This window comes from Bacillus rossius, chromosome 1 (assembly GCF_032445375.1).
Source record: "Bacillus rossius redtenbacheri isolate Brsri chromosome 1, Brsri_v3, whole genome shotgun sequence".
In the NCBI taxonomy this organism is placed as follows: Eukaryota; Metazoa; Arthropoda; class Insecta; order Phasmatodea; family Bacillidae; genus Bacillus; species Bacillus rossius.
This window is the reverse complement of record NC_086330.1, coordinates 34,087,005-34,112,687: the sequence shown is the minus strand read 5'-3', so window position 1 is coordinate 34,112,687 and position 25,683 is coordinate 34,087,005. Positions and strand designations below refer to the sequence as shown.

Genomic DNA, 25,683 nt, shown 5'->3' with positions numbered 1-25,683 from the left:
TATGTTTAATGAAATAAATTAAATTTTTTTAAATTTATTCATTTTAATATTCCACCTCTAGATCCCTTTACAAGCATTACACTTGGGGATTTGGGCTTAGTCAAACTAACAAATACGTTTGTAAAAAATTTTTGGATTAATTGTGTACTATTTTAAGAACATAAACCTAAAATTACACTTTTTGATATCTTCTTATAGAATATATACTTATTATTTTAATTATACAAATTGTAGGTGAAAGATATAATTTTAATTCTATATTTCACTTATCTTAACCAAAGGCTTCCATATTTGAAAGCAAATGAAAACATGTTTTTTAATATTTGTGTTGATAATGGACGGCTGTTAACCATGGACACAGGAAATGTATTTATTCTGTGATCATCAATGTATTCTCTTGAATATCGCTACTATTTGAATACTAAATGAATCGGTTTATGAAAATTATATCAGCGTACCACTTTGTGATGAAACGTTGTATGAGATAGAAGGGTGTTTGAAGGTACTTTTTTCAATTCATTAATATTTATTGTGTTTGATCGTATTGCAGGTTGGAAAGATCAGTTTGATTCTTTGGTGAATTTTTTATCTTAGTTTTGCATTATCAATTGGTCACATTTGGTTACATGTGGTAAATATGTTCGAAGGTGTCTGTTGTTAAGATTGTTTTTAATTTTCTTGCGGTCTAAATTTGTTAGCGGTCATTTTCGTTGGGAACATAAGGTTATAATCACTTTATTGGAATTAATTTAAATTATTCACCAAGGATGCATTATTTTTATTCTGTCATAACTGTATTGCCTAAATGTCCAACATTGTGTACCTAACTGTTACTGGAATGCAGTATGTTGAACACTATTGTGTTAAACGGAAAAATAATCCTTACCGTCTTCCTAATTACTGTGTAAAACAGCATTGTGATGTTTTTATTACCTATGTCATTAGCTATGGAAAATTATTTTACAATAGTAGCAATTTCATCCAAAGATACATATGACTTGCCATTTTGAGTTCTTGGAACAAGATGTTTGCAAGTCTTTTGAAATTCGAAAATGAATGATTAAATTTACCTTGAAATGGAAAACAAATTAGGGTGGAAAACAGTCTTAGCTCCGCACATAAAGTACTATCATTAAAAATTCCTCTATTTTTCAAAACAGCCTCAGCTGATGCTGTAGTCATAAGTATCTTGTATAAACACAGGATCAAATTGCAGCTAATATCAAGTGAACAGTTGGGTACTGATAACAATATCAGGGATCTCTCTTGTGGAAAACAAACTTGGGTACACTAGGTACTAAAACACAATACGAATGTACGTCACTATATTTACATTACAGGCAATATAAAGTTTACAATTTTATACCAATCGTAAACCGATGAAAGCGATTGAACTGTTTTACCTAACTTAACCATTAAAATTGTTATTTCTGCTAAACTATGTGTAGTATTGCAATGCCATTGTACACACTCATTAGGAAGAAGGTAGGGATATAAAAAAAATGCTTCTTAAAATGTTAGCCTTTGTTTTGTTGTGCCCCTACCTTTAATATTTACCAATGTTTCTCTAAACAAATTGTTATATAAAATGGCAGAAAATTGGAGAAGCCAACGTAAATGCTAAAGAGAACTGCACAAATGTTTTTTTTTTGTGTTGGCTGTACCATCAACAATTATTTCAATCAAACAGAAAATAAATCAATTTGGCATTCATTTTAATTTATTTTGTCCTCAAGATATTAAAACAGAAGTGTTTTAATGTGCAGTAATGATTCTGTATCATGTATCCAATTTTATCCCATGATCCTGTGGTACATGATGAAAGCTGTTTTAATTTAGTACGTCGAAAGATCCTGGCCAAGCAAAAACTCTATTATCACAATACAAAAAAAAATTCAGGTTTTGTGGAAATTATTTTATTTATATATTCAACTTATGATCATAATTCATTGTTATATTACAAATTTTGTTATGTCCAGGATCTTTCAACATACTAAACTAAAACATCAAGCATCATGTACCACACGGTCAATGTAGACAGGATCATGTTATTAGGAGTGAGTTATAAACTTATATACTTACCTATGTGATATGGAACTTTCAACAGCAGAAATTTCAATGATTTCATAGAGTAGCATCTTTTTACTATCCTTCCCTATCCAACCTTTTAAATGGTTTTACTAACTAACCATTCATTTTACGTACAAATAACAGCATTCCTATTTAATAAAATATTTGGAATTACGAAATGATTTTATTACATTTTAGGTATAGTCACAATTTTCAGTAACCTACTAAATAAAAGAAAATTTCGTAGTTTTTCCCAGAGTGATCATGAAATTACCTGCACATTATTTTTATATGTAGGGGAAACATACCCGGAAAGGATAGTCCAATTAATTAATTACAGTTTTATGTATATCAGCTAATATTAACTCTTTTAATCAAATTATAACATTTTAATTGACTGTCCACAAATTAATCACTCTTTACTCTCACCATGAAAACTTGGCTTGACAGGGCTGTCTCTGCTGTTGTTCTCTTACCATCCACTTCAGTCCCCACACCACTGCCTCGCACTACTCTCTCGTCCGTGCCGCGACACCATCCGCCGATGCACCAACCTTTGCACACGAAGCCCGCTCGTCCGTTTATCCCTCGCACGGGGTCACTCACCCTCTTCACTTCCCTCGCAGGTCACTGTCTTTGTTTATATACCTGTCAAGACCTGCCCTGGAAAGGTCTCTTAGCTCTCCGATGTGTCGTGTCATCAGAATCCCAGACTTAACACTTCAAGCTCCGAGAAAAGTGGCGTCCTGGTTACGCCAATTCGGTAAACGGGGCCTTGGGAATGTGTCGAACCCTCGGGAAATACAAAGAATAATCTCCGGGCTCAATGCGTTGGAAAAAGGGAGGGGGAGATAGTGAGGCGCCGCTGCTAATCGGTTTGCTGCACAGCGTAATGGAGTTAAGCGCTACCTGCATTGCCCCTCCCGCAGTCTGGCGTGCGGGCTGTGGGCCAGTTTCATCGCTAGCTTTTGTAGCACTGTCTAAGGTCTGGAAAAATGTGAAAATAATGAATTCAGAATTGAAAATCAGAACCAAATCCACGGATTCAAAATTCAAATAAAAACATTCTCAGCACTCGTATAATAGACACTGTACACTAGACTTGCGCATAATAGTTCGCGACCGGGAGCGCTCCTTTTAGTTCGCAGCTCCTTGGCGAACTAGGTCGCTCTTTTAGTTCGTCCGCTCCCATCTCGAATTCAAAGACAGGTCGCAGATAGTTCGTTCGCTTTTCTACCGCTACTGCAGGCGATCTTCTTTGTATGTTATAGTAGTTATTTTTTATAATGATCAGTGTTGTGAACGCCAAGATTATTATCCTTTTTTGGGTTATTATACAGCAAATGAGTAAATAAAACAATAATTTACATAATTGGGTAAAATGGCGTATATAAGTTAAGTTTTTATTATTCACTTATCATACACTATAATCGAAAAAATTTAATTTATAAAAGGATTTATTTTATAGCTAGTTTAAGAAATATTATTTATGAAATGTGTTTCTTTTAGTGAATAAAATATCGTTTTATAAATATACAAATTTGATTTTTTTTAAGAAATAATCAACAAAAAATGCGTTATTATGTACAGGCCACACAATTACTTACGTAAATTATTATGAAAAAAGACCCATTTCGCTTCTAATTTGTTACCTTACAATTAGACATAGAAAAACTAATAATAACTCTAAAGAAAGATTGTATGCTAATATTGCTTAAGAATGTGTATGTTCATTAGGACCTATATATAATTCAATAATTAAATATTAGCAAGTTCATCACTTAACTTACACTATAATCAAAAAAATTTAATTTCTAATAGAATTTATTTATTAGCTAGTTTAAGAAATATTATTTATGAAATGTGTTTAACTTAGTGAATAAAATACCGTTTCAGACCTATAAAAATATTTTTTTTTTATGTTTTAGAAATAATCAACAAAAAATTGTTTTTCTAAAAGTCGGTTTACGGACGATAGTTTAACGTGACGTCATAACAAAATATTGATGAAATGATTTCATACTTTTATAAATAAAATTTAATCATTTTTATTGAATTATCACTATTTTGTATTTATACAAAGAAGGGGTGAAACGAAATCTACAATTTAATTGATAAATTTACTTTTATTTGCACTCATTAATTCAAATATGTTTATTACTTTAACGAAGAGATTATTTTAACTATACGTTTTATACATGTTTGCTATTTAACTTCTTCCATTCTGTGTTATTCTGTTAAGGATAGGACGATGGTAGGAAAAGTAGGAAACGAATGGAAGTGTTTCAAGTTTAATGTGCCTCGAAAAAGTCAAATCGATGGTTCCAATCCAGTGGAAGAGAGATAGATGCGGCGCAAGCGTACAATGAGCGTAACGGGACAATGTGCGTAACGGGACACTTTTTCGTGCGTGCAGCCGTTGTTCATCGATTTATTAGACGTCACGTCAAAAATAAGTTTATTTAACAATGGTTTTATATAAGTCAAAATTTTAATATTAAAGTTGTCATCAGCTGTCAAAATTATTTTATGAATATTGAAATCATTTTGTAAACACTGATATAACTACCTAATGTAATTATGTCTGACTTGTTCTCAGTATACACCACGGTTTCCCCACCACGAAGTTACCGTGCTCGGACACGAGTATAAAGCTATCATCATCAACAAAACAATTATATTTGAAAATGTTTCATTGCAGTAAACATTTTCAGCGATCAAGAGTAAATATTTTTGTAAAGTCAGTATCCGTTAGACGTCTGAAATTTCAATTATCCGACCCGAGCAGATAACGATAGCCAGCCAAAAAGACCAGCGACAAAGCCGTTGCTAATACCCGAAAGGGAGAACGAGTGTCGACTTTTGATAAGAGCCAGATCATATGCACAGAACTAAAAGAAGGAGATCGGAAAAAGAACGAACTAATGAACTGAGGAGCGAGGGATCTGGGAACTAGTTCGCGTAGTTCGTCTGTGGGAGCGCTCTTCCGAACTAGTTCGTTCACGAACTACACAAGTCTACTGTACACCATGTGTACATTTGAAAAATTGTAAAAAAATGTTAGTCCTTTATTGACCCCAGGTATGCATGATCATTTTTATGCATCACAAAATGGATATGAAATCATGGTGAAAAGTTACAATAACAACACAAGTAGGAACTATAAAAATTCCAGGCAGAAAACTATTTTTATTATCACAGTGCACTGCAAGGAAAAGAAAATCTTAATTGTAGGGCCTCTGCTATTGGTCATGTACACTTGCCTGTGACTTTTTGTTCTGTTTGAATTGTTGTATTTCACCCATGCTATTATTTGCAGATGACACCATTATCATAATTTTGGCAAATCAGTAAAAGAACTTAACCAACAAACTAACGCTAAGGTTATAGCAAAAAAATTACTTCTTGAACATATTTCAATTAATTTGCTTACTAAGTAAGTGTTAAGGTGTAACCAGCCAACACTTGTCTGGGGTTTATAGACAGTTACCAATCCAGTACATAATATTAGCGGGGAAAAAAACATTTAGCTAGCTTTTAAAATTTTGATTGAAAACATTTAAATTTATAATAAATTAAAAATCTGTAGGTTTAGTGTGTAGGCAACTAAATGTGTTCTTAAGGGCATCATAAAAATATGACTGCTGAGGTAGTATATTTTCTAAAACGTTATTTGTTATTATTTTCTTTTTCTTACCTAGGGTAATCTTAGAATTTGGTAGGGATTGGTTGTTGGGTCTCAACAATTTTATTTTATAGCTGCAAAAGGAACCAGTCATAATTATGAACATTTGCATGTTAGTAGCCACTACGACATAATATTTAGTAAATATTTTTTGAGATTATATGAGACGAAATACAAAATGCAAAAGAGGTAACATAATGAATTTGCAGGAGAAGCTCTTAGATAAATATTAATGACAAGAAAACTTTGTGTGTGCTTCCAGAAGAGGACCTGGCCCAAGCCCGGCTGCATGAACCGCGCTGGTCATGTGGGGGGAGAAGCTTCTGTCGCACGCGCCGGCTCCCACCCTGCCCCCGCGCGGGCTGCCGCGCCCCCTCCCCATCGTGGAGCCCGAGCCGGAGTCGCTGCACGAGGCGGAGTGGTATTGGGGGGACATCACCAGGTGGGTTCCCCCCTTGTGTCACCTTTCTCCTTCACTGAGTTTTGCTCCACATAAATCATGTGGAAATTATCTCTTACTGTTACACCTTGTCAGTCTCTCCATGATATTCCCGGTTATTGAGCACACGAACCCGCAACGGATGTTTCATGATTTTTTTAAAAAATTAATTGTTTATGATAACTAAGACATGACAAGACTACTCGAGCTAGATCTACACGGACTGACTAACGCCTAAACACTACCGTTGTGGTAATCATCACTTTTCTAGTTAATCACATCTTTAAAGAAAAGAACAGGGAGGTGTCCTGATGATGTAGATGCGAAGCAGTCAGTCCTGAATCGCAGCGTGCAGTAAGTTTGGGGCGGCAGAAACCCGTAATTAAAAGGCAACGTTAAAGAAAGAAAGGGGGGAAGGCTTCGGCTTTCAGACCGAAATGTTTCGAAGATTACCGAGGTGCTTGTCGAGAAAGGCAGACTTCGATATCTCCAAGTTGGTGGTACTGCTCGATGTCAGCGCGACCTACTGAGGTGTGGCTGAACCGAGTAGAGGTCGTCTCGCACGAGGCGACAGCTAGCAGCATGAAGGGTATAGAGCGGACTAGGCCAGTGCTCTGGTGGCCGGGGAAGGAACTACGGGGTACTGGTTACTGCGAGAGACGCCAGAGGGTAGGCATTCAGCGGGCGTTCAAACTCCCAGGAGAAATGATTCGCAAAACTACCGCTAGGTGGCATAAGCATGTACATTTGGGACTAGTGTGGTGGCCTTGGGGAGTGGCCGACCCTGGCCAGGGTTAGTGGCCAGTCATCGCTCTGGGCCAGTGTTCCCAGGAAAACTTGGAGAGGTGGGGGGTGTGGGGACTGCCGATGACAGTGGGAAAGTGGCTCTTCTGAGCCCGGCATCGTGACTGAACGTTGGCGAAGATGATTTGCGATCATGTCAAGTGCTCGCGTCAGGCGAGGTCTTGGAAGTGGCCTGCCCTAAGAGCTTGCAAGTCATAGCAGTTCTCGTCACGGATCGGAGGCGAATTACAGGCTACGTTCGTGCACCAAGGCGGGGATAAAACGATACTGAGTCTGACTGGCACAAGACTAGACAAAAACCGGATCTAGGGCTGGGTAAAATTGGGGAGACAGGTCTAACAAAGGTTGAATGGGAGTCTACAGGAGGAGGAACAAGTTTAAGTTCTTGCAGCAAAGGAATGAATGACTGGTGACATTAATTAATTTTTAAAAAAAAATTCAAATTTAAAATTGTGCCAAAAATATTAGTTGGCGGCACATTACGTAAAAGTTTGTATGTTCCTACAAATAGTTCTATTTTGTATAAAATTTGCTTTAGTTTAATCTTATGTATTTATATTCATATAAATGTGTATATGAGTGTGGACATAATCTCTCTGTAATATGATAAATCTTGGAAGAAAATATTATTAAAAAGTCCTGAAATTGATTTATCAGTTATTTGTAGTAGACGTCCTGTACAAGTCTTTTGCAAATAGTCAGATTAATTTGTTCTTACCAAGGAATTCTTGACTCCATTCTTGGCAGGGTCCAACCCAGATTATTCATAACGTTGTAAACGTGGTGGATATTACCATGAGCCGTTGTTTTTCTTGGGGTGCTCCCATTTTGCCTGTAATTGCATTCCTTAGCTGCTCCATTCAATTACTTCATCTCTCATTGTGTCCAATGACCTCAATGTCAAATAGATTTAATCCTGCCACAGTTAATTAATTAATTCATTAATTTCTCATGGTCTCATTGCATTTCATTTTCTTTCAAAGCATTCCGGTATTGAAATCTGTTAACATCCTCATCATATTGCTATCACATGATGTCTACATGTTACGAAAAGTTATGAAAAAGTAACAAAATTGAACGACTCGTCATGAAATAAACATTAATGGTGCTGGAAGTCTCAAAACTTCAATTTCCAACTGCCGTTTTTGAATTTGCATTTTGGGTTTGACACTTTACGTCAGTTTATAGCCACACACTAAATAAAATAAATAAGCACATTCCTATGTATAGTAGATTTATTTTGTTTCAAGTTTAATTTGGGTTACTATATATAAACATGGCCCAATGCTATAAGTGTTAGAAAATATTATGTACTACTAATAGATCCTGAAATTGATTCACCAGATGTTTGTAGACACTGTGTATCAGGCTACAGCTAGTCATGATCACCAGAGTGGATACTGATGAAGTCATGTTGAATGCATTGCAATCTGAAGATAAAATATTATTAATATTTGGAAAACAGGTTTAAAAAATAACCCAATAATTTAAATCAGTTTTATTTATTACTACTATTAACACTATTAATTAAATTAAAAATCAAAAAGTTGTCTGTCCACACATTAATTACCCTTTCGTTCGATCCAAAGTTCATTCTCCCTACTGGAGCTCAGTTCGACAGTGGCTCTCCCTACCGTCGTCTCTTACCTCGCACCTCTGTCTCAACACACTGCCTCACAGAGGCCCATCGCTTGTTGTCTGCATTTGCTTACGAAGGGGTCAATTGATCATTTCAGTTCATTCCCTCGGAGGTTGGCATCACCATATTTATACCCCTCAACCCCCTTCTGAAATGGTCTCGCACCTGAAGCTCCCAAAACAATGATGTCCTAGTTATGCCATTCCACGCTAGGTATACCCTCCGGTAGCCCGCAGAAACCTCCAGGTGGACTGAGGGGTCAATGACAAAGTGCAGATTGTGAGAGGAGCGGGGGAAGGGGACTAGCAAGGCCGGGCTCAAGGAATGTGCAGCGCAGAACTGCGCCTCACCCGGGGTTTAACGGGCTGGCTGACTGGTCTGCATTGCGGCCCAGCCGCTAGTTTGCTCATAACACTATACTTAGATCATTTATAGCAATGTAATAAGCCGAACTTCTCACACCCATTGTAAGGTGTCGAGATGTAAGTTCTGTCACTGTTAAACAAAGTTAAACTGGTCAAAAAGGGGATAAGGGAAGAGGGATACTGGATAGGAATAGAAGCGGAGAGAGAGAGGCGTGTGCTGGATTCGTGGTCTTAGTACTTGTCTCCTGCCTAAAAGGTTTCTTTTGAGTGAGTCATAGAGTCCTTTAATCAATACATTGACTAGTATTTCCAAGAACCTTTCTATTTATTTGTAGTCTCTGCATGCTCAGCATTTTACAAGAAGTCTAGTAGCTGTAGGCTCTACTCTATGTGAGAGTCGAACAAAGGACCTCGTTTGCGAGCACCCGCTCCACTGCATATCGTGGTAAAGCTCGAGGCACCTTACTGACTCTACTCCATATCTTGTTTACTTAACACATTTCACCTTCTGATAGTAACCTCACAATATTGCAGTGAACTGACATCAGCTGTCTAACATGACTTCCTGGAGTAACTCATTCTCTGAACTCCCTTGAACTCTGAGGCACCGCCAAGAGAGGTCTCAGCATTTTTTTAGAACAATACCCCAAGGGAACAAATTGTGTGTGTTGTGAGGATCGGCACGCGGTCAACAGAGGGAGACTGCTTACTTGACAACTGCACAATGTTGGTGCCGCCACAAAGATGAAACTACACAAATTTTCTTTAACCATATTCCCTTACAGCAAGTTAGAGTATACTTAGTTCATTTATGGCCAAATACATTTTGAATCAATCAATACAGAATCATTTTTTTAGGGTTCAGTTTTCATCTGCCAAGTTGTATTTTTGGGTCTTTACTAATTTTGGATGTTAACGAAGAAATGTATTATTTAGCTGTGGATTAGTCAAACAATATGTGTAATTTTAGAATACTTGCCCGAATTTACAAATAGCAGATTAGATAGTTTGTATTATTTATCTGTTGTAAATAATACGTTTTATGTTTTCTTTACAGAGAAGATGTAAATGAACTGTTGAAAGACACGCCTGACGGTACGTTCCTAGTTCGCAATGCTTCCAGCAAGTGTGGCGAGTACACACTCACACTGAGGAAAGGCGGAACAAACAAGTTGATCAAGATTGTTTTCCGCAACGGGAAGTACGGTTTCTCCGAACCTTTCAAGTTCAGTTCTGTTGTGGAGCTGGTCGAGCATTATCGCACAGTGTCTTTGGCTCAGTACAATTCAACGTTAGACATCAAACTGCTCTTCCCTGTTTCCAAGTACCAACAGGTGAGTGATGTATTAAATTATTATTTTTTTTTATATTAAAAGGGTCATTTAGCTCAAAGAAGTTTTGTGTATAGGGGCCAGGGTGGGTGAGAGGCCAGACCACTTGCCTCACTTCAAGGTGATCCGTGTTTGATTCGTAGTGAGGTCGGCCCTGATTTTTAGTAAGTGGCAGGTGTTTCTGGGAGCCGTTTGGTTTTCTTAGGGTTCTCCGTTTCTGTCACCCCTGCATTTCATCAATCACCTCTCATCATAATGACCCTGAATGTTGATGAGTTGTTAAGCATTCATTCATTCAGCCATCCACTCTGTAATTGAGTTTTGTGTTTGTTGATAATATTTCACAATTTCAGGAGGATGAGATATCGAGCACTACAGACAAAGACAAGGTGGTGGAGAGGCTGGTGGAGATCCACAAAGAGTACATGCTGAAGACGGAGACGTACGACAACTACTACGAAGTGTTCTCGCGCACGTCCCAAGAGATCGGCCTGAAGCGGCAGGCCCTGGATGCGTTCGTGGAGGCGGTGGGCATGTTCAAGGACCAGCTGGCGGTCCAGGAGAGCTTCAAGAGCAAGGCGCAGCCGCACGAGGTGAAGAGCCTGCTGGAGAACAAGGTGGTCCTGGGCCAGCGCCTGGAGTCGCTGAAGGAGAGCCTCCGGCAGCTCGAGGAGAACCTGAGGAAGCAGGTGGCCTACAACCGCACCTTGGAGCGCGAGATGCACACCCTCAAGCCGGACATCATCCAGCTGTTCCGGCAGCGGGAACGACACTTTGCGTGAGTCACTGATCCCTCTTCACTGCATTTACTGTTTAATGAGTCTTACTGCTTTAAAACTTATTTGTCTATATAGTCTCATTGTTTTATACACCTACGTATAATTCATGGTAACAAATATAGAAAAATTTAGTTCTTCATCAGCAACATACTACAAAATGTGATTCGGAATTGTTTGCCACACTGTATGCAACGTAAGAAAGTGTATTTACAAAAAAAAGAAATTTGTTGCTTTTTTTTATATCACATGAGTTGCAACTGACAAACCTTAACGTCGTTCCGAAAGTGTTAAGTGCGAGTTATGTAGTTGGTTAGTTAGAATGATTTGACATTAGCAAACTAGCATTGTTTATCAACACTGAAATAGTATAGCAGTTTTGTGCTCTGTAGTCTGTCTAGCAGCTGTTTTTTGGAATTTTACTTGCAAAAAAAAATAATAAGCTGGTATATTTATAATTATATTGATTATTCTATTTGACTGGTAATGTGGGAGATGTTGCGTTGCATATTAATACAATATTTTCCAATTTTCTATAGCTGTCCTTTGCACGCATGATTTAAAGTGGCTACTAAAAACATTACATGCTGAGCCAGTTCATTCCACCCAGAATGCTTTGCACTGCTGCGTGAGCTCTTATTTCTCCATCCCTCACTGTTTGGGAACATTGCCTTGGGCTGGTGTTTTTCTCGAGTTATTTATTCGATCTCTACAGTGCATTCCATTGCTGCTTTATCATATCATTTCTCTCTACTGTCTTGTTGTCAAAATGTTTATAACAAAATTGATTAATTAAATTTTAGCCAAGCCACTATCCCACAGTGAAGAGAGAGAACTTGCAATATCTTAGATGGTGAGACAGTAAGTTCTGGTTTTGGGAAGATACATATATAGTTAGTTATATGTGTTAGTGTATCACCCACAATTGTGTCAAAGTCTATGGTAAAATAAAATTCGTAAATAGTAATTTATGAGTAAACATGTTATTCTGCTTGATGTAAAAAATATATTCTATTTTATTTGTTCTTTGTGTCAACTGCACTAAAAAAAACTATAAAAGAATTGGTTTTTGTTATTAAAAAAATATTTTTGTTTTTAATGCAGCATTTTGAGGCAAAGTTTAAATACATTTAGTAATCCTGATTTGATAATTCTTTCAGGTGGTTTAATTCACAAGGTTTCAAACAGAGTCAGATCAACCATTTCTTGGCATCGAAAGGAATAACATCGTCTGCCTCCAACGACCTTGAAGATGACCTGGACCTGGAGAAGCTGCCTCACCAAGACCCAAGCACTTGGTTCCTCCAGGATTGCTCCAGAGACGAGGCTCAGCAGCTCCTGGCGGGAAAGCCAGACGGTACCTTCCTTGTTCGCCCCAGCCGTACCGGGGAGTATGCACTTTCAATCACGTGAGTACGCGGCAGCTACCAGTTTTAACTTTAAAGGGATGCAGTTTTCTTATTTTTACATAGGAGACTGGTCAGTTTTTTGTTTATAAGGTAGGGTAAGATGGTGTACAATTTTTTTTTGAATCATGTTCATACTCTTGAAATTTAGCCTATTATAAAGAAAATATAGTAGGATAGTTCACTAGTGTAGAAAACTAACATGTGGGTTTGAAATAAAATAAAAAAGGTTTGTCTCGGGTGTGTGTTTGATGGTGTTCTGTCATGCTCATACTCTTGAAATTTAGCCTATTACATATAAAGAAAATATAGTAGGATAGTTCACTAGTGTAGAAAACTAACATGTGGGTTTGAAATAAAATAAAAAAGGTTTGTCTCGGGTGTGTGTTTGATGGTGTTCTGTCTTGACAGGTGCAACAAGATTGTTAATCATTGTATTATTTACAAGAAAGAAAGGGGCTATGGGTTTGCTGAGCCGTACAACATTTATGAATCCTTAACGTCCTTGGTACTGCACTATGCTCAGAACTCTTTGGAAGAGCACAATGATTTGCTCAATACAACTCTTGCTTATCCAGTGTTCAGTAACGTGTGTCAGAATCAGACACCATCGTTACAAGTGCCAACGCAGCAGATAAATGTTCCTACGAGTGGGGTATACGTATTACCTCAACAACGCTAAATCCCAAGTCTGTGCTTCATATCATGTTGCACTTTGCTTTGTGCCACACTGTTATAAATGACTGTGCATTTATACCATAAAAGTTAAAAGTAAATGCATTGTGTAGTCTAATGTTTTTTGGAAGTGATTGTTTTTACTGTAAATGTAATTTACAAGTAAAGTAGTAAGTGATGTGAGTTGCTTTAAGGTGAATAGAAACTTCTTTATACAATTGTACAATTTCCAAATTTATGATTATGACACGTAAATATTATTTGTCTAAAACTTTTCACATATAATTTTTAATTTCTTATAATATTATATATTTTGATTTTATTATAATATATTGTAAGTAGTATATATTTTATATAATATATATAATAATCTTTTGATATACTAAAAACATTATGAGATGAGAAACGTTCCAAATTATATTTACAACTTTTCTTATTATCTTTTTTTTTTTGTGTTGTTAGTCCCATTGTCTTTTTGACTTTCACCAAAATGTTCCAAAAGTTGTGTGTGAGAGAATGAAGTGAGCATAGGTTCATGGTAATGGTGCAGAAACACTAGTGTAGAATGTGAATCATGCTTAGTCAGGGGGTCTTCAGGTCAAAAAAGTCATGAAAAACTAATGAAACTGAGAATGACTGTCAAATACTATTCCCAAAATAAATAGTGATGGTACTGAAAGTCACACGACTTTAATTAACAGCAGCCTTTTTCCAACTTTAATTTAACTTTTTGATCCCTCGTTTCAGTTCATATTCGCACATCGAAAATTAAGTAGTTGGAGACTGTTCACTTAAATAATTTGGAAAGGTTTTAGCTTTCCAACATAAAAACTGACATGTTCCGGCAAATAGTACATCTATTTTGTGTTGTGTTATTGTGCTTGATATTAGAGACAAGATTTTGTGGTTTTATATTTAGGCCAATTTTGTTTATTCATAAATGTAGCAAATTATGGAACACACATCACACATAAATGTTTTATAACTTATTTCACCATAACTGTGTCATTTTGACTGGTAGATGATGCACTCGGAACAATAAAAATAAATCTGCAACTGGTTTGAAAAATGTACCAATGTCATAATGTAAAAATAAATCACTTATAACAGTTGTAGGAGCAGAAAAGAGTAACATAAATTTTTTCCATTGTACATAGTTCATACATTTTTTTAAAAATATTCATGCTGAATACGTTACACTCATTGAATGTAATATATTAAATATTATTATTTTTTGAATAAAAGTGCTGATTAAATTTTTGATAGAAGTTACATTTTGGTGCTTTATGGTTTATTAACTTACATTTCTGTGTTGTATGGGTTATTAACATGCTTTTCTGTATTATCACAATTCACCATACAATCTGGTCCCTTCCTATTGTATATTGATATATATAGAAATAGTAACCACATGAAGTAAAAATTTGTGGGAATAATTCATTAAAATGTCCAGATTAAGTTGTGAAGTTGGTTCAGCACTCTGGAAGTGCCTTCTCGAAAATTATGTACACATTTTTGCATGGAGTAACAGGATTTGGAAAAAGGCTGATCTGAGCGACAGTTTAAGACGCCCTATGTGGGTATTGTGCTTCTATCTTGTCCCAGTGCAGTTTAATCGACCTGCATGCTTAATGACCATTCAGAAGCCAACTCAGGGCGTGTGCATAGCTGTGGTATCAGTCCGCAGTGTCTTCCATTATCATTTAAAATAAAAGAGGAAAGTGTAATAATTATTCAATTATTTCTAATGCACCTATTGAAATGACAGTGTGTTGTGATCTTGTGTGTTGGTCTCACATGAAGTTACAGTAGAACTTTGATTATCCATGACCCAACTAACCGGGCATTCTGTTAACTGGATTATCAATTAAAAATTAAACATATTTGTTTGGGTGGGGGGGGGGGGGGGGAAGACCAAGCCCGTGAAGTGTAATTCATTAGGGAAGGGACAAGAAAGAAGTAAAACTGTGTCTTTTAGGTTAATACAAGTAATTTTTCATACATATTTTTAAAAGTTAATAATTAGTGTCAGTAATACTTGTACATTTGTTTTGTATAAATTACAAAACTTGCTGTATTGTGTAACCTAAATACATTTGAATTAGATTATCCGTGAATTTCGCTTAATGATGCTGAACTATTTCCCCCCCCCCCCCTCCCCTTTTACCCTGGTTAATTAAGGTTCTACTGTACTAGAAAGCTGGTGAATTTTTACTACTGTGAATAATTATTCCCCATGTTTAAATGCTTTTTAAGCATTGTTTTAATTTTGATATGTCAAAGGAAATAAAATAGACAATGAAGTAAATTAATAAATTCATGGAAAGTTTCATAAAACATACTAAGAAAATTTTTACACATATAAGTTTCCCTTCTACTATAATTAAAACTCAGTGACGATGTAAGACAGTGATGGTTAACTCCACTCTTTTCTAGAGCCACATATTATTCTTCAAGCTAATTGCAGGCCACACACTCATGAATAAATATCAAATTTTTGACAAAGATTTTTAATGTCCTATTATTCTGTGGAGTAACAAATAAATTCAATATGTGGTATGTCATGAAGAAATGAAAAATAATTTTTATTTAAAATTTAGTATTTACAAAAAAAGCGTTAAATAAAAACTTTTCATCTAAGAGAAATTACCATGATACATTCTATAGGTTATAAAAATATGTATATGTAAATATATAAATAATATTTTTTTTCAATATTTCTGAGAATGCCATGACTTCATAACAGTGTCTGCTGAATACTTATCCTATGTATGGGTAAAGAAAGATGACTAGTATATGACAGTTTACCAAACGATATTTTACTGAAAGATTGTTTAGGCAGGCCGTTCCAAGCAATGTCGCAGGCCATATCTGGCCCGCGGGCCACCAGATGGCCACAACTGATGCACTGCTATATATTTAGAGATTCCTGTGAAGGTTTCACATTATGAGGGTAAATTGACGAGTCCTGGTTGGTTCTTTCTGACTACCTTGACCCCATATAATGCGACAGTGGGGTTAGCAGCTTCGAAGGGTGATCCTGTGAAGGTTAACAATAATTTAATTGCCTTCTGCATTATGGTGCCTGGGAAGTAAACTTCCGCATGTGAAGAATCCCAGATCTAGTCGGGAATCAAACTCGGGACATTTGGTCTATCAACCAGTTGTCCTTGTTCAAATGGCTGGTCGTGTTTAATATTGTCTCACTAAAATTTCTGTTGTCTTTAACTGAGCATCTGAAAATCCACAGAACTTTGAAGAAGAAAAAGTTTGTTGATAATTCCCAAGCATATGAAACATTGTATTGCAGAGGTATTAATGATTGGTGCTTACTATTTATTGCAGTATGTATAAAAATTCTTCAAACTTTGGTTCAAAAATCATTTAATAAAGATAAATGGCTGAAGATGAATTTTCATTTTGCTCGGAACAGCTAGCAAGGTAAACTAAACACTGTTGTAGTGAAACTGAATTTTAGTTCTTGCTACGTCAGCAACCCAAAAAAACAGTGCTGTCAAAAGGTATAGATGGAAAACAATTTTCTAGTAGCATCTAATTTTAGAAATTGTCAATGTCAATGTTGCAGAAACTAACCAGCTAATTTTCATGCTATGAAAACCACTGTTGTGGCAATTATGGCAGAGGCTAGGTACACATTTTTATTGTGTTATTTTGAGGCCAATTTCATTTTCAAAACAGAAGATTCCAGTATTAATGTTTCTATACATTATATTTGATCATAAAAATAGTGTATAACTCAACAAATATGATACTAAAATCTTTCTTAATACACCTATCCCTCACTTAGCTCATCTTCAGATTGCGCGGATTCATTTAGCGCCTGATGGTAACTACGTGCTTGATCACTCATAATGCATCGTGTTCAAGTATTTGAGACAAAACTAGAAGTATTACAGCGTGCAGATTGTCATGAAGGCCATGCTTATGTTGGTCGCACTTTAGTATTAAGCAAGTCAACTGTGCACAAAATTGCACGAAATAAGGACTCTTATCAAAGGTTATATAAGTCTGATGCTGTTGGTTGTACTAGCGGGAATATATTTGACATTAGATACCGAAACAGAAATGAAAAGATGATTCAAATGGAAAAGTTTCTTAAATGAATGTTGCAATGAAAAAAATAATCATTGATCTGATAGGATCAGGTGGTAATACGCGAATAAGCACTTAAATTTTTGAAATATTAAAATGTAATTATCCGGTCAGTAATATCGGTTTTACTGTCAGTAAAGGATGGTTTGGAAAGGTATGCGACGTGAGTTGAAGGTCACGCCCGGGCGGGCAAGTCAGCCAGCCGACTGACGATAGAGTACATAACCACATATCTCCCATTACGTGGTGTCGTATTTGTCATACATAGTGCGATGGGAGGCATATCAAGTTTAATGATGTGACATATTTATAATTAAGTGTTATTCTCGCATTTATATTACGTAAAGTATATTTTCCTACACAATTTTGGAACACATAAAATAAATCATCCTTGCTATTTATGGAAACTAATGCTTCAGAATACGCGATTTCGAATAACACGAGCATTTTTAGGAACAAATTAGTTGTGCTAAGTGAGGGATATGTGTACTTATTTCACAAAAAAATATTTCATTTCAATGTGATACATAGTACAGTTATACAATAAAATAATTTCATAAGTGTGCCTAGGACGGAATTACCTGGAACAATGAAAATTTATCACCAAGCTTTTGTGTTTTAAAAAAATGTACCAATATCAGTAGAGTAAAAACCAAATTCAGTAATATTAATTTCTTCTATCATTTTGGTTTGATGTGTTTTGGTACAAACTTCATGTTGAAATAATAACATTCTTTGAATTTAATATTATTTTATTTTTGTTATTGAAGTTAATTTTTTTTTTATAATGATTAATTTTATTTAATTATATTTTGGTATATAAGGCATATTACTGAACTTGCATTTTTGGTATTGTATGGTGTATTGACATTCTTTTCAGTGTTTTTCAGTTTTTTCACAATTCACACATTAAATATTGTCCTTATTTGTCAGGTGTCTCCTATAGTGGAACGGATGGAACATTTATATTAAATCAACTGTAAACTGCATTCTAATGCAAAATACAGTTCTTGTAACAAACTTACCCTCTTTTATCGCATAACTGTTGCACTCGCATAATCGTCGCACCTATATTTTAGGCCGTCTAAATTGGGATAAAAAAACTTCTGGCGTAAACGTTGCATATTGTTTTTGGTCCCGCTATTAAATGCAGAGCGCTTTGTGTAGGTATCTTTTCCGTATAAATAAATGTATTTTAAAGTAGAAATCTAATATTTATTCGGACATTACCATTTACTTATTTAATTAACGGAAATACGAAGTTGTCTGACGTGTAAACTTTCTTCTAAAGATGTTTTTAAATGTTATTTCCTTTATCTGACCGCCTGCGTTGCCGCGGTGTACCGCTTATAAACATGTAGCCAGCGCTAATTGGCATCATTCGTGTTTGGTTATGTTGCTTCCCGTACAGAGCGCGCGCACGTAGTCGAATATCGATATCTTGCTGATTACATGGGTCGCGCGCTCTCTGTCTAGTGCCGAGTTAACTACATTTGATAGCCCGTTTTCTTCCGTGGAAAGTATGTACTACGACGGTAGTTACGTGTGAGTTCACGTCACAGTTTCAAGTTGCTTGCGTTCGGGTCACAGATTTGGTTTTTCTATTTAAAGTTGAAGAAAGATTTTTGTTTAATGAATTATTAATATAAATTGTTTTGCGTGCTCTTGTATACTCAACCTTTTTTTTTTAAATAAACGTACTTTCCATGAACAGGTTTTGATTTATGAATAACTTTACCTAACAAAAATTTTTTTTTCCGCATAATCGTCGCACCCCTTCTTTTCAAACTTGATTTTAGAATAAAATGCGAGAAAACACGGTATGTTGCTTTCCTCATCTGTGTTGGTTTGTCTTGTGGGGATATAAAGATACTGTCTCTCCTTATCTTTTGTCTTTCTGCATTTTGAAGGTCTGATTTTTTCATTCGAATTGTTCTATTTTTCACTGTCAAGCCTTTATTTCAGTTAGTCTGAACAATTTTGTGTATGTACATACATATATGGAAGCTGCTTTTCACCTGTAGGATGTATGTGTGTATGGCGGCAAATGCAGTTGTGTATTATACTGTTTCACGTGTGAAATTTTTATATAATGGTCAATTATAAGAAGACTATTAAAGTTTATGTAAAGAAAAGTGCCTGAATAACATTGATATTTTTAGTGTTAGTAGTTAAGAACATTGCATTTTTCTATTGGTGGTTGCTGTTGAAAAAAACATTGTATCAGTGTGTTTGATAAGACTTGTTTTTTTTTTTTTTTTTTGGTAAGAGATGTCTCGCTCATTAAGCACCAGCTTTGCTCGCTGTGTTGAAGTTCCAGTTTTTTTTCTAGCTGCGGAGAGTACTTTGTATGGAATTTAGGGCTGAGCTTAATGCTGTAGTAAAAGAATAAAAAAAAATTTATTTTGCTAAAATTTTTGTGCAGAATTTTAGTTCTGGAAGTTTTGATTTTTGTATTTGAATACAAATATTATTCTACACAGTTATGTTGTAGCACACATTGATGCAGACCTTTTTATTGACACAATTTATCTCTCTTAATATGTGTTTTATCAACTAAGGTTTATGACCTGTTAGGGACATGAAGTTTGTCCTTTTGTTTTTCAGTAAAAAAAAACAAGAAAAAAACTAGATAAGTATTTTTTTTTCATCAATCAATAGTTAAATCAACAAATTTTGGTCACCTGTTGCAGTAATTGCCTAGCTGCCTAGTAGTATGGGAATGTGAGGGATACAACATAATTGTATTTTGTACCATCTAAAAAATGAGTTTTACATACATTAAATTATATTCCAGTGGGGCTGTTGTTTTTTTGTCGAAGCAGGCATATTCTAATGATGCTGATGAAAATATAAAAAAGTTCTTAGAAAATGTCATTAAAGGGTCCCGAAAAAATCTTGGAATTGGTTCACCATATATTTGTAGTCATCCTGTTAGTCTCCTTCCTGGTCCTCTCTTTTCCCCTTGTCTTCTAGCTCGGTGTACTCTGCCAAAGTTTCAGTAGCTGTCTTAATTTTCACTTAATGACCCATATAAATATGTTGGTGCTTTTTTTTCTTTCTAAATAGTAATTTTACTTCATAATAAATTAGAATACCAAAATTAATAATTCTAACTTGCAGTACCGGTATTTTAAATTTCTGATAAGTTTTCCCAAGCTGTACGATGTTAGTAATTTTTATAATTACTGTAAAAATATCTTATCTCCACAGTCATTACAAATTTTTTTACTTTAGAGTTTATCATTTCCGTGTATTTGCCAACCAGAAATGTGTCCAACAATGTTTTTTAAAATTACGGTTTAATTTTGAACAGTAGTAGTAACATCTTTTTTAACATTTTTGTAAAGTAAATAACTGTAACGTATTAGGTACATATTAAAAGCAATATATTGAATAACCTGTTTTATCAATTCAAGAAACAAGTCTGTACAAAGCCATTAACATTAAAATTAGCCAAAACGTTCTTGCTATAAGACAATAACACTTTTAAGATTTAACATAACATGAGTGACAATACAATAAATCTTCATATTGCAATTTAAATCCAAGGAAAATATCTAAGTTTAATAATTTCAGTTTCAGTTACAAAAAAAACAACAAACTATAAAAAAATGTGATCACAAAAACAGTAGGTATACCTGCTATACTAAATCATACAATATTCCATGTTTACAGATTGTGAAACTCATTTGTGTATACAAGAGTATTTAGAAACTGTTAGGTTGAAAAGTTTTTCTCTGAACGACTAGTAAACTTGCAAACTCTTCGTCCCTTGCAGGTGTGTGCATGCTCACGTAGGTCGTAGTCACGTGTCGGTGTGTCCGAGGGGAAGTTGGTACCTTGCATCCATCGCAGCTCTAGAACTCATGTCCCCCAGACTCGTGCGTTTGACTGCTAGGATTCGATAGGCCCACTAGTGGTCTGTGAGTACTAAATTTTTTTTTTTTATATTTGTGAATAATTTGTTACTCATTACTCAATTACGAATTCAATTGAAATGAGAAAAACAGGATTCACATAAGCCGAACGAGCAAGTTCACATTCCTCAAGCAGAGGAGCGTGCTGAGTTTTTGCTTTGACGTACAGTTGGTGTGTTTCACCTCAGCAGGGCAGCAGTGAGTTATTCCTCGAGCGGCTCAAGGCATAAATGAGTAGGGTTTTGTCCATCCTTCGGGTAGTCGGTGCCAGCTACTGCTTGAATGATGAATTACTGCGTAGGGACGGCAGGACTAGTGTGTTGTGCAGATGCGTCGCTATTCCTTCAGAGTTCCTCTGTTTGCTGAAGTACTAGGAGTTCCTTTGCTGGGATGAGTTAACAGTGCACCCGCATTGTAGTGAATGCAGCTTGCGAGTTGTGGTTTGTAGTTCGCTTGGAAATGTATTGTCGTCCTTTGTGAATCTACATTGGGAAATGCTTTATTAACCCATTTGGGGTTAATGTGGATACAGTTGCACAGTGCTGTATTTCAGTTGAAAGTTTTTGTTTTAGCATATCGTTTAAGTGATTAATAACTATGTTGTTTTTGGGTCTACATTTTTACTAATGGAATTAGACTGAATAAAAGTGAACTGGACTTAATACAATTGAGCAATGCCATGCTATAGCCCTGGAGCCCAACAATCTGCCATTTTTTGTTCAGACATATGTGAAACTTGTTGAAAGACTTGTTGATCAAACACTGTTAATTATGTATACCAAACGCTAGTGTTGCAAGACTTTTCAGACACCTTGTAGGTAGACATTCTAGTGTTTGATGGTGCTTATTAGCATAATTTGTGATTTACTGGATGGATTTTAAGCTATTTTGTTTCATAGTATGTAACAAACTCAACTAGAATAACAAATTTGTGGCATCGAAACCATTCGTAATGTGGACGTGGTTTTATAATTTTTTTTGACAATATTAATGTTATCCATGCTTTATGAAGTAGTTTGACAACTTGGCTTAAATGTTGATTAGAAATTCATAATAATTAATACATAATGATTTGTTGAATTAAATTATGGATGGGACAAGAAATTGTTGCCTGGAGTGTTTAGAGCTCAACTGTAATTTTTTGTCTGTTAAAATTTAGTTTTTCGTGTTGTCAAGAAAATTTTAGCTGAATCATGGACGTTCATGTATATTTTGTCAATCTATCTTTTAAACACAGTGTAGTCCTGATTATTGTATGTTTTTGTTTGTATGGATTTTTTGTGCCCTGATAAATTATAGTGCAATATAAATATTTTTTGTTGTAATTTGTTTTTGGAATAATTAGAGTGTTCTATAAGAATACCAATTTTACAACAAAATAAATGTGTATTATATTTTTAATGTGCTAAGAAAATTATTTGGTAATTTTAAGAACAAAAATTGTAAAATTTGTGTCATTATATGTCTAGTCCTTTTCAAAGTATAATAGTATAAGAAAATGTTAAATAGTCATTAGTTGTAATATTTGTATGTTTGTGTATTTCATATGTAATATATTCTGTGTTTGTGTAGAGTAGTTGTAATGTTGAAATTATTGTGCGGTGGAAATACGGTTTAATTAAAAAAAAGGGGGTGTTTTATAATTTCTTACATCACCAAAAAATATTATTACAATCTAAAATACTGGATTTTGATAATTTTATGTACATGAAAATAACCACCCTCCTCTTCTAGGCTGAAAATTATATTTTAAGAGTTCTTAATGTATAACAGAAAGATATATTCTATGTGGAATGCTCAGTTGTATAATTGAAATACTTAATATTAAGTGAAAGGCAATACATAAATGTTAAACCCTCGTAAACCTTTTGACTTACTGAGTGACATAAAATTTACAAAACTAAATAAAAACATACATATAAAATTTAATATTTACATAATTAGCTGGCAAAGTTATATTTTTAACTAGATAAAAGCCCAATTTTATAGGATCTGAAAGAAGTTTAACCTCAAAGATGCCATATACTGATTGGACGATTCATGGAGTGACATGAAATATTCTACTCTGAAAAATAAAAAGGAAAAAAAAGCACCTTCAAAAGATACCACTGGGTCAACTGAAAACCAAGGGTAGTTAAGTGGATCACAGAACTAAAACACTTAAGGTTTAGAGGAAATGTAACTGGCTGCTTCATGGTGTGGTTTGAATTTCAGAAAAACTTATTTTACCATGCCTCTCAAAATTGTGAGGATTTTGACAGCTAAATCATTGAAAATGTCTACAAACAAGTAACTGCTTGTTCTGTGTAGACAAGTGCAGCTTAGTAGATACAATGAGTCCAGGTTACTTATTTTTCACTTAAGATAGTTTAAAGTTGGAAATAAACATGAATGATCACTATTGGTATTGTATATATATAAACCTATGTGATATACAGTAAGTCCTCGGTTTACGTCGGGGTTACGTTCCTGAAAACCGTGACGTAAATAGAAACGACGCAAAATGAGCCATGTTTCATGCCACCGGTGGGCCGGAAGCGCTGGCATGCAGACGTGACAACGGGCAATTTTATCAGCAAATTACAACCGACAGCGTGGGAAACAAGTCCAACTAGTACTTTTCAGCTTTATAGAATGGTTATTTAACCAGCTGCTTTATTACCTTTATTGATTGAAATATAAAAACAGATATATAGTCGTTTGGAAGACATCTTATGAAGAAAAAATCATAAATTGCAGTGAGCTGATGATACTGTAGGCCTACTACAAACGCATTTAATCACGATAAAGCATCTAGTAACGAGTAACGAAACGTTACACACAAATGCATTTCGTTACTCGCATTTTTCGTATGTTTTACGCATGCGCGCGCTTATTCGTTACAAAGAACGATGTTTGTTTATTAAGAAAAGTATAATTTGGAAATTCGTCGTCCAAGTTTTTTACTGTTTATTAAAGGTATTGTGTGTGTAGACAAAGTTTGAGATTGGAACAGAAACAACGTAAGAAAGTATTTTTTACAAATTATAAATATGTATGTTTTTGTTTTTTATTATCGCGTATTTTCACGTTTTATGTTCTTATCTTAAAAGAGATATTATAATAAAGCTGCTCTAATGAGATTTTATTGTTTCTTGGTTAACAAAAGCTGTTAATTATCAAATACTTTTAATTGTTTATATTCGATTTATTATTATTTACGCGATGTCATACTGTACGCGTACGAAATAAGACTCGATTCGTTGCTGTTACATAACATAGCACGTTATGCGGTATCAGAAGTAACGAGTAACGATACGAAAGTAACGAGTACTAATTGTTATAGTAACGAATACATACGAGTACACTTTTTTTAGTTACTTTTACACCTCTACTGAAGTGCCAAGGAGTTGGACGAAAAGGGGTAGGAGAAAATGCTTTGTCGTTGCGGGAAGTAGATAACACTTCTACGTGCGAGATACGTGGGTGGCCGAGCGGGCGGGCTGGTAGTATTGCATCACCGCGCGGAGAGCAGCGGAGAGCAGGAAGCGTCCCTCATGATGTATGATAAGATAAGGCGGTGAGCGTGTAGCTTACGCTACATAGCATAAATTAACTACCGAAGGAAACAAAGAATTATAAACGAATTATATACGGTGTTTTGGTTAAAATAAAGATTTACGGTCATTGTAAACGACGTTATTGTGAATCGGCGACAACTTAAATTGAAACATGAGTACTCAAACATTAGCGACGTTAATCCGAAACGACGTAAATCGGTACGACGTAAATAGAGGACTTACTGTATTATTTTTATTTTAAATCTCAAATAATAGTGCTTATTTTCATGTACATAAAATAAAATAAAGTTACATGTAATGTGATAAATTGATTTTAATATTTAGGAAAAAAATTTATTTTTTACATTTAAATGTATTTTATACATTTCAATAGAGTTTGAAATCTTTTCAGATGTTTAAGTTTTAAGCTGAGTTTGTCATTGAGCATTTGTCTGTCGCTTAAAAATTAATAAAACTGGAAAATAAGTTGGGTCTTGTAATGAGTTTCTTTGCACGATTTAGCCCACAAAACCATTTCATCTGGGTTATGTTGTTATTTTTTTTTTGTGCTTAAGTGGTATGAAGTTATAATAAATAGATACATTAATTAGTTAATTAATAAATGAATGCTTTAATACGGGGGCATGTGCACCCCCACCCCCGGAAGGATAAAATATGCACTGGATAATATGACTTCTGAAGTAATAAACAGGTATTATACTAGGTCCAGACTATCGATGCCTCACCCAGAAGTCAACTCTGGGTCTGCCCCTGTTTGTAAGGCAATGCCAGTAAACTTTTATTATTATTTAAAGACTTTAAATTTTGTTTATTCATTTAACAGTTTCCATAATAATGTTTACATCACATTTGTATACATTTTAAAGTTTTGTGTTTTAAACTAGAATTTATTTAGATACA

The 25,683-nt window shown here is 35.1% G+C and overlaps 1 protein-coding gene across 1 annotated transcript; it reads left to right on the top strand.

Moving 5' to 3' along the window:
* The first annotated feature begins 309 nt into the window (after window positions 1–309).
* Window positions 310–25,683, top strand: LOC134534170 (phosphatidylinositol 3-kinase regulatory subunit gamma-like). The gene is made up of 6 exons (XM_063372310.1): window positions 310–502; window positions 6,018–6,197; window positions 10,060–10,336; window positions 10,687–11,111; window positions 12,270–12,518; window positions 12,927–25,683. The coding sequence occupies exons 2-6, from the start codon at window positions 6,061–6,063 to the stop codon at window positions 13,195–13,197; spliced, it is 1,359 nt and encodes a 452-aa protein (XP_063228380.1). The 5' UTR covers window positions 310–502; window positions 6,018–6,060; the 3' UTR covers window positions 13,198–25,683.

What these genes read in the sequence shown, in the direction of transcription:
- LOC134534170 (XM_063372310.1), top strand. Translation starts at nt 6,061, where the DNA reads ATGTGGGGGGAGAAGCTTCTGTCGCACGCGCCGGCTCCCACCCTGCCC. An exon ending in CTGTTTCCAAGTACCAACAG is followed by an intron (nt 10,337 to 10,686) that starts GTGAGTGATGTA and finishes TCACAATTTCAG; the next exon opens with GAGGATGAGATATCGAGCAC. An exon ending in GAGTATGCACTTTCAATCAC is followed by an intron (nt 12,519 to 12,926) that starts GTGAGTACGCGG and finishes CTGTCTTGACAG; the next exon opens with GTGCAACAAGATTGTTAATC.